The sequence below is a fragment of the Salvia hispanica genome, chromosome 1, assembly GCF_029641045.1.
Source record: "Salvia hispanica isolate PSC_SH4W2 chromosome 1, Shi_PSC_v1, whole genome shotgun sequence".
In the NCBI taxonomy this organism is placed as follows: Eukaryota; Viridiplantae; Streptophyta; class Magnoliopsida; order Lamiales; family Lamiaceae; genus Salvia; species Salvia hispanica.
Window position 1 is genome coordinate 44,779,794 of NC_142692.1, and position 9,681 is coordinate 44,789,474.

Sequence of the window (9,681 nt, forward strand, 5' to 3'; positions counted from 1 at the left end):
AATGATATGCCGACAAAATCATTGTGTTGTTAAGCTAAATTAAATATCACTAGTATTATTAACCTTAAATCGTTCCTCTTTTTCCGGTGGAATTTTAAAATTAAACTCTCTGACTTTTTCTTTTTATTCCAGGAGTATTTAATTTTCTTTGCACATATATTACTACTGTCTTATTACAATTTTACAACTCATATAATACTAGTTAATACAATATGCATTTATATCAGCATCGAAAATTAAGAGCATCCACAATAGTGAACGAACAGACAGACGAGTATTTCCCAAATGTATTCCTTCAGTAAACACTAATCCAAATAAATACACACACAAGAAAATAACCATGCTAAACATACACAGTTTACATAATAAATTTAACAAAGTTGGAATACTATTAATTTATTTTGTAACTAGTTGGAATAATATAATTATATAAACCAACCACAAATAATCGTTACCATAAAAATTAAATGGAACTTCAATTCATGTGGATCCAAATCAATATCACATTATGCTTAAAATAAGGTGCAATGTCTCATCAGAAACCTCTCAACACATTCCATCATGCATGTCTATGTTTTTCAAACGCTTCTAATTTTCCATCAATGGAAATAGTCAAGCAAAAATAATTACACATTTATGCATTTGATGCACATTTCACCATTGTTCACTTTATGACTATTTTACAGCTCAGGTTTTTGTCGGTGGGCATTTATTTACACGAATTAAATCCAAGTATTCTCTCTTCTTGTTTCAGGTTATTGGTGTAGCATTATATAACTCCCAAAATTCCTCCACTTTATTTTCATCTGCAAAAAAATCAAGCCTTGCGGTGAAGCTGCATTTATTATTACATGCTTTAATTTCTTCACACACACATAGCATTTGTGTGTGTAATTGGTTGGCATAAGGATGTGAAGATGGTGAGTGGTGAGAAAAGTATGAATGCAGAGAAGTTTGATTAGGCATATGCAATTCTAATTCAAGTAAGTATTTGCAGCATCATTTTTTTGCAAGCTATCTAATTCTAAGTTTCTGACACAAATCTTATTTCCAAATTTTTGTCTGCATTTTTATAATTCCCCTCTATTTACTACCCATGTGTAGTGATTTTAGCCAGGCTCAATTTACTTTTCACCATATTGCAAGCATGCACTCTCTCTTTTAGTTTCTTGATTTGTCCTTCTCTGTAATAATTAGAGTCTGGACAATGAGTTGTCTCATTCATGTTCAAGTTGCTTGTTGTTATAGATTTGTTATTTTTATTTTTTATTTTTTCTAAAAGAGAAGTAATTTGGCTTTTCAGATGAATTTCTTGTGTCCCTGATGCAAAAGTTGTTAATTTTCTACAAAAATTAAGATTTTGTGTTTCTGTTGACTGTTTTTGCAGAAAGGGACAGTTATGGCAGGATATATCTATTAGTAATATTTATTTATTTTCAGAATTTCCATTCTTGATTATAGGGAATAGCAATGGATCAAAAAACTTGGCTGTGGAGGAGAAAGTCTTCAGAGAAGACCATTCTTGCAAGTTCAGATGAAGTATGTCACACTTTTTTTACTTATTATACAGTTTTGTAGTGTTTTAATCATGAGTAGTACTAAATTTTTGTTCTACACATATAATTTACTTAGGCACAATCTGTTTCGAGTGACAAAGAAGTAGATCTTCAGAATTCATTGAAATTGTTGAATGAGAAGTTGGACTCTGCTGCTGAGGAGTGTTCGGCCAAAGATGAACTTGTGTTGAGCTTCAAAAGAGAGGCTGAACTTGCTGCAGCAGGTATATATATATACATCGAGCAAGCGCGATGATCTTCGTTGTTTTTGGTGTTTGAATAATGTGGTTTGGTTCATGAATCCATCCCACTTCAGACAGGGAAAAGGCGGAGGAAGAGATAGGCCGTCTGAAGCAAGAGCTCGGCGAGGCTCAGCAGCAGAGATCAGCTGCGAACGAGAGACTAGGCGACTTGAACTCGACGTTGAAGAACTGCATGGAGCAGCTGAATCTTGCTCGGCAGGATCAGGAGCAGAGAATGCATGATGCTGTGATGCAGACTTCTGAGGAGTTTGAGAAGTCGCACAAGAAGCTCGAGGAGAAACTGTCTGAGACGAGAAAGCGGCTGGCAAGCCTAACTTCGGAGAATTCTTATCTCAGCAGGGCTCTGATTGTGAAAGAGAAATTGGTTGAGGATCTCAATAGTGTCAAGATTCAGACACAGGCTGAGTTGGAGGCTCTGATGGCAAGATTGGATTCTGTCGAAAAGGAAAATGCTTTTTTGAGGTACGAGTTCCGGAGCGTTGAGAAAGAGCTCGAGCTCAAGAACGAGGAGGTGGGGTATAGCCGCCGTTCTGCTGAAGCTTCCCACAAGCAGCATTTGGAGAATGTCAAGAAAATCAAGAAGTTGGAAATGGAATGCCAGAGATTGCGTGGCTTGACACGTAAACGCCTCTCTAGTCCGCCTATGTTGGCCCGGGATATCGAGGCTCAGGGAAGAAATCAGATGACTACACGGAGAAAGGCCACATGTGGGGGTTCGCCTATGCAAGACCGCGGTGAGGTATACGGCCTTGACAACACGACCAAGCAGCTCGGGTTCTTGATTGATCAGGTGCAGGATTTGCAGAAAGAGAACACAATTTTCAAGGAGTTTTTGGCCAAGAAAGATGAGGAAATATCACAGCTTAGAAAACTCAAGGACTCGGAGTCTCGTGAGAAGTCTGAACGTAAATTGCTGACGAATACTGCTGAACCGGATGAGATCAGTTCGAAGGCTCTTGCGTTAGTCGCTGAATGTCAAATGATTGGAGCTTCGGAGATGAGCCTAATGGATGATTTTGTTGAGATGGAGAAACTTGCTATAGTTGCTGTCGATGGGTCGTTTGATGCTTCTGATGTGGACTCGAACGCCCTTGCTCTGGTGGTGCGCGATAACTATAGTGAAACGGGACAAGAACTCAAGGCCAAAGACAAGAAACCTGATGATGATTGGCTACAGAATGTGACTAACATGATCCTGGAGCAGCACAATGCTTCGAAAAGAAGCATCGATGAGCTCCTCGAAGACATCAGGCTGTCCTCACACAGCATCAGACATCCCGAGGAATCCCAGCCGCTTCCCATCACCGGATACATTACATGGAAATCGCCTCCTTCGTCTCCAAGCCCAACAGCGTTGATCCAAGAACCGTGCACTGAGTTAATTCCGCCAGAGATGAACAGATCCATCACCAAATTGATAGAGCTTGTTGGTAACATGAAACCTTCACAAGTAGACGATGACTATGAAATTCATACTTCCCGATGGAAAAGGAGTGATCTAACCGCAGTCTTGCAAGAATTCATTGATAGTAGCAATAAGCTACTAAATGGGAAGATCAGTTTTGAGAAATTCACTGTGGATTTGGTTTACATTCTTGAATGGATCATTAACAGTTGTGTCTCATTTCAAGACGATCCCACCGTGACAGACGAATTCAGGAAGCACCTCGGTGGAGATGGGCCAGGAACGGCCTTGCAGCTCGAATCCGTGCAGAATCTCATGCTTGAAATGAAGAAAATCCATTCAGCATGCAAAGTAGAGATCAAAGGGTTGAAGAATGAGCTGAGTCTCATCAAATCATCGGTTGATGTTAGTAGTCCGGTGCCAGGGAGGCAGGGCAACGACCAGTCACAACGAGGCATTGCAAGCCTGCAGAATGAGATGGAGACACTGAAGGAATCAAAGAGGGTGACCGAGGATCAGCTAGAGAATCTGAAGGTCGCGAATGAAGATCTCGAGACGCAGCTCACCTTTACCACAGCCAAGCTACACGAACTTCTCCAGAAGCTAACCTCTGTAGAAGTTGAGCTTGATGATAAAAGCCATTGCTGTCAAGAACTAGAAGGAACCTGCCTCGAGCTTCAACTACAACTCGAAAGGTATCTATCTATCTAGTGTTCCGTTGAATGATCCCAACCTTTAGCATAAGTTTGTAATTTGCTTTGTGGTTTTTGTCATCTACAGCATTGCAAACAATCCATATTCAGAGGAAGGAAGGCAGCTGCAAACTGTAAATTTCTTGAATTCCAACCTTTTTGTGATGGCAAAAACATATCAATTTTACGAAAAAAATGTGTTTCGAAATGGCAGGGGATGGAGATTACTGCAGCAGCATCTGCTAAGCTAGCAGAATGTGAAGAAACCATAGTGAAACTAGGGAAGCAGCTGAAGGCCTTAGACATGAGCGACGGGACAAAGCAAAAGCTGAAGCAGCGGTCGTCTCTGCGCGATCAGATGATGCGTGAGCACAACGGAGAGGCCAGCAACGAGGAGTCCCCCAAGACAAAACAGATCATAAGCACGACAGTGGAGAACGTGGTGTCTTCCTGCAACTACAACGCTATCACTTTCCCAGACGGCCAAATTGCAACACCAACAACTTATCTTGGGAATAAGAACGAAGGAAGAAATGTGAAGTCCGGAGCTATAGTCATAGCCCCGAGCAAGAGGAGAGGAGGCGGAGGAATCAGCTTTCTGAGGAAGCTTCTCGTTCGGAGGAAGAAAGGTAGCACTAAGAACACCTCCATTTACTATGGTAAATAAACCAGAACGCAATATTTTCTCCATAATTCCGTACATGTAAAAAATGTAGAGTTTCTTCAAGAATGCTATATAAATTACTCTGAGTTTATCAAGATTTATGGCAGAAACATATAGCATCTTATATCACAAAATACTTGAAAAGTTAAATAAATAAAAAATCTTGTCCTTCAAGATTTGAGGGCTGCCTCTGCGGCGGCCTTGAGTTCGAGCAGGGCATCCTGGAAGCAGTTGGCGAGAACTCGGGGGTCAGGAATGACATCCTTGGCCACCAAGATTTGCAAGTCCGCGATCCCTGCATAACTCATCATATGCATCGTGATCGCCTGCATGCAGACGTAACGACAAAAAAAAATCAGCTATAAATCGAAACCCGTACTTAAAAGAAACACAGAGCATTACATGAGGTAGGCTGCTGGAAGTGGGCCGGATGTACTTGACCGGGTTCCCGGCCAGTGTGATCTCCTCCTGAGGCCCCACGACGTTCGAAACAGTGAACGTGGTGTTGCAAAGAAGCCGGTACTTGAGCATGCTAGCCAACTACAACAATTCATGGAATTAGTACATGCATTCATTCATTTTGATGTTCTTTTTTTAAGAAGGGTAGTGATAAAATGCAAACTCATATATTGTACAAACTCCAAACTATGATCTAGACCGTTAAAAAATATCAACAGATGACAAAATAGTAGCAACAGAAAATGTCAACACAATATCAACACAACATCATCAACCCTTGACAATGTGTTGACATTTTTTGCTACTACTATTTTGTCATCTGTTGAGAGAAAGGGTCCAGATCATAGTTTAGAGTTTGTATAATATTTAGAGTTTGATCACATCCCTTTTAAGAAAATAGAAAAAAGTGGTAACTAATGTACCTTTGGACCCAAGAGAGAAATGATGGAGTCCATGAGTTTGTAAGAGAAGGGGGCTTCCAAAGACAGTTTTTTCTTGTCGATCATAGCTTTCGATCTCTTGACGAACTCCAGAGGATCTGCCTCGCTTCCGTGGTAATAAACGGGCAACAGAATCACGCCGAACTTGTTGCCCCACCGGCTACCGGGATCACCGCTCATCAGCTGGGAGAGTTCCTATAACAAAATAAAACTAGGATTAAGTAACCGAAAAAATTATCAATTTTCAATTAGGATTTACTTTACCTGTAATCCTGTGTGGGGTCTGAGATTGACCATGGCAATGCCTGTGATTTGAATACCATTCCTCAGAGCTAGAGAGGAATGCACAAGACAAAAAAAGGTGTTAGTAATCATTGATGATATGTTATGTAAAAGGAATCAATGAAGTTACCTTGAGATTCTCTCATGTCAAGGTATCTAGAAAGCCCACTTGATATTATTCCAAAGAGTACATCATTGATGGTCTGCAAACTCAAAAGCTTTTAATATTCCATACCTTCACATTTCATGTCATTTTCTGAGTTTTAAAAGCATTTATTACCAATTTAAGAAAAAATTGAAATAGAACATAATGTTTGAATAAATTTAAAATTTTACCAATTCAATAACAGCGACGCTTATGAAAAGTAGTCTAATAGTACTATATAAAAAAATTTGCTAAGCTAGTAAACTGTAAGCTACACCTATTTTGGATTTTAGAGTGTAAATTAATGCTCTACCAGCCCATTCTAACTTATCATAAAGCAATGTCATGTAAATTTAACATGCGTATCACTCTTGTGTCACTTTCAATTTTTTATACTCTTCTTTTTTCATGGTTTAAGTTGCAATTGTTGTTTAGGATTGATCACACACAATTAGGAAGAGAAATGAGCCAATCCCTTAGGAATATAAAGATGGATATATTGTGCATCTGAATGTACATGAGCCTAAGTTTAGTTTCATACCTACTTTTGCCCTCCATTTTGGTTAATATTGTTACAAAAAATAATGCAATATGAGTAGAAATTAATACTATTACTAAAATATGATGAGATATTTTGTTATAGACATTGCCAAGATAGAAAAATGACACTTTTTGAATAAAAGGATTTTTATTATGACTGACTATGAAACTTACCATATGGAGAAGTCCTTATTCGCGAGAAGAAAAAATATTTTGAATATGTATTTACCAAGAATATCTACTCATCTCATTTCCAAAAAAAAAAAAAAATTCAAATTCTAAAAGTTTATTAAATTTAGTTAAAAACCTAAAATGGAGAGACTTTCCCCTAGCTACTATATTTAAAAATGACCAGTATTTTGTTTTTAAGTTCGAACATCATAGACATTAACAACAAGATAATTCAATGCCCTTGCCGAAAAAAGTATGTGTGCATGAAGAGTGCAAAGTTTTAACTAGTACAATCTACATCACCATATCTATTACATGCATTGTGAAAATTTAACTCAATTTTCCAATTTTAGCAATTAGGTAATATTTCCTGAAAAATCTCCATCCAAATTAGACCACATATAGTTTATACCCCAATATACTACTGTGTCAGACCAGATTAGCGACGTATCATCTAAACTAAGATTAATAAACACTTCCATTTCTTCCTTATGTAGAAATCCACATGTTATCTTCTACCTATCCATCATTCTTATTTTAAAGTACAATATAACTCAAAATATTGTGATTGTTTACTAAACTATTTAAAAAATATGTATACTACTACTTCCATCCTATAAAAATAGGTATTTTTGAGCTGACATGCTCAATCGGTAAGTAAGAAAGTGATAAAAGGAAAATGGGGCCACCAGAAAAAAATAATAAATAAATAAAATAAAATTTACTAAAACTAAAAATAAAATATGGAACGTACCAAAATGGAAAGAGCGTAAACGAAATTATTTGAACTCACCGAGTCAGTCACGGCTCGCTTCACGATCTTCATATCCGCAAGGCGGAACCTGGCCGTGGCGAGGCGCCGCGGCCAGAGCTCCACCCCGGATCCGCCACTAACAACAGTCCTCCGATCGCTCAGCCACGCCACCCTCAAAACAAACTCCACCACATAAAAAAAAGTAAACCAAAGCAATTTCACAATCTCCCAAAACCCCCACCTCTGGCGCGTCAGCAGCGTTGACGCGGCAGAGGCTCTGCTCCCACCCACTGTTGGCAGCCGCGCTGGATCGTCGGCGCGGCGGCAGTGGGTCAGGAGCAGGGACAGGAGCGAGACGCCGTCGCCGAGCGCGTGGTGGACGCGGAAGACGACGGCGTTGTGCGCCGCCAGCACGTGTATCTCCCAGAGCGGCTTGTCGGCGGCGAGCGGCGACGAGGAGGCGAGGCCGGCGACGTAGGCGCTGACGGCCTCGTCGTCGTCGGCGCCGGAGAGGCGGGCGCGGAGGACGACGAGGTGGCGGTCGACGTCGACGGCGGTGCGGCGCCAGTGCTCGCGGCCGCGGCGGTCGCGGAGCATGAGGCTGCAGAAGCGGGGGTGCTTGAGCATCAAAGAGTTGGAGATTTCGGATTTGAGAGTGTCGAGGGCGATGGGATTCTCGCCGGCGACGATGCAGTTGATGACTTCGTCGGAGCTCGGCTGCATGAAGAGACGCCCGGTCGGGGACAGTGGCTCGTCGGGCGTCTCCGTCATCTTTTTTTCTTTTTTTTCTTTTTTGAGAGTAGTTTCTGAGAGGGATTTTATCTTTGTGTGTTTGGTTTTCTCTATGATTCAAGAGTATCTACTCTTTTTTTTATGCAGGGGAGTTGGTGGAATTTAATGGCTTCAACCATTTCTTTCATAGTATGGTATGGTATCCAACGTTAGGGTTTCTTTTTAGTTTTAGGGTCAAAATTTTGTGTGGTGGTCTTGTGTGATTTTGGGGACCCCACACATGTAATCATTAACAAAATTTAGAGAAGAGTACAAATTAATATCATTACTCAAACATGTGGCTTTTAAGTTTAATTATTTTATTCTAATTTTTTTGTTACATATAGAGCCAAAGCATTAGAAATGACCATGCGAACCAGAGCTACTCTTCTGTAGTCGTAAGTAATTAAAACATGTCTTTTGAAGGAATTTCAAGAACTTTAATCATTTCAGTTATGTTTGAATTTCAACTAGCCATAAAATTCACTGACCCAATTTTGCTTCTCAGTACATAAACTTAACACTGGCTTGCTATTGTCGGTCGATAAGAGCCCAAATATGTCTGACAAGTAGTGTCAGAAATAATTATAAGTAGAGGCTAATTTGATGAATTTGTAGTTTGTTTTAGGGAAAATTCATTTAAAAATATAAAGGCAGTTTTTAATTAACTTTCACAATCCTAATAAATGAAATAGGGAAAATTCATTTAAAAATGTTTCAGCTCCCAGCGACAATAAGTTTCAGCTCCAATCCATTAATGGAACACAGTCTATACTCCTATTTGAGTTTATTAGGTAAACAATTAGAAATAGTTAACGTGATTTCTAAGCAAACTTCAAGCCATCAACTATGATGAATTTGTAAAGCTAATTTGATGAATTTGTAGTTTGTTTTAGTTGTCCCGCCAACTCAGCCAAATTAAAATCTCCATTGGGAGAAGTTCAGGGCATCCACAATGGGACGCCCTATGCACCGCCATGTCAGCATTTTATCCTCCTCCTATTCCACCTGCAGTGGGGCGGACTATAGCCCGCCCTAAGCATTTTTCTATTATTTGAATATTTAAATAATTCAAAATTTGGAAAACTAACTTCATTTCATTAAAATTCAAACATTACAATACGAAATTAAAAAACTACAATTTCTCAACGGCGGCGGTTGCGGGTCCAAACTTCTTCAATCATGTCGGTCATGAGCTGAGTATGGTCTTGTTGGTTGCGCATTGAGGCCTGTCGCTGTAGAACCACACCGAAGCCAGTCGGTAATCCTCGAGTGACCGGCAAGGTCGCCGTGCTGGAGCTAGATCCGGCTTCATCATCCACCCAATTGGTGACATGGCCACGTTCTTGTTCGACTATCATGTTATGCATGATGATGCACGCATACATGACGTCGGCGATGACGTCCTTGTACCAGAAACGCGCCGGACCTTTCACGATTACCCACCGCGATTGGAGCACCCCAAAAGCCCGCTCCACATCCTTCCGCGCGGACTCCTGCTTTGCCGCAAACAAGACTCTCCTCTCACCAATTGGGCAG

General features: G+C 40.3%; 2 protein-coding genes across 3 annotated transcripts; one reads left to right on the plus strand and one right to left on the minus strand.

Moving 5' to 3' along the window:
• The first annotated feature begins 582 nt into the window (after positions 1–582).
• Positions 583–4,675, plus strand: LOC125222499 (filament-like plant protein 7). 2 transcript variants are annotated; one of them, XM_089062834.1, is made up of 6 exons: positions 583–983; positions 1,441–1,539; positions 1,633–1,780; positions 1,873–3,919; positions 4,005–4,050; positions 4,131–4,675. In XM_089062834.1, the coding sequence occupies exons 2-6, from the start codon at positions 1,471–1,473 to the stop codon at positions 4,581–4,583; spliced, it is 2,763 nt and encodes a 920-aa protein (XP_088918960.1). In that variant the 5' UTR covers positions 583–983; positions 1,441–1,470; the 3' UTR covers positions 4,584–4,675. The 2 variants fall into 2 exon arrangements, with proteins under 2 accessions (XP_088918960.1, XP_047981109.1); XM_048125152.2 differs by having other exon boundaries at positions 1,462–1,539.
• On the minus strand, positions 4,087–8,246 carry LOC125222501 (wax ester synthase/diacylglycerol acyltransferase 11-like). The gene is made up of 6 exons (XM_048125153.2): positions 7,411–8,246; positions 5,892–5,964; positions 5,744–5,811; positions 5,462–5,674; positions 4,983–5,120; positions 4,087–4,906 (listed from the first exon to the last, which is right to left on the minus strand). Exons 1-6 carry the CDS (start codon positions 8,140–8,142, stop codon positions 4,751–4,753), a joined length of 1,380 nt encoding a protein of 459 aa, XP_047981110.1. The 5' UTR covers positions 8,143–8,246; the 3' UTR covers positions 4,087–4,750.
• Between the last annotated feature and the right edge of the window lie 1,435 nt (positions 8,247–9,681).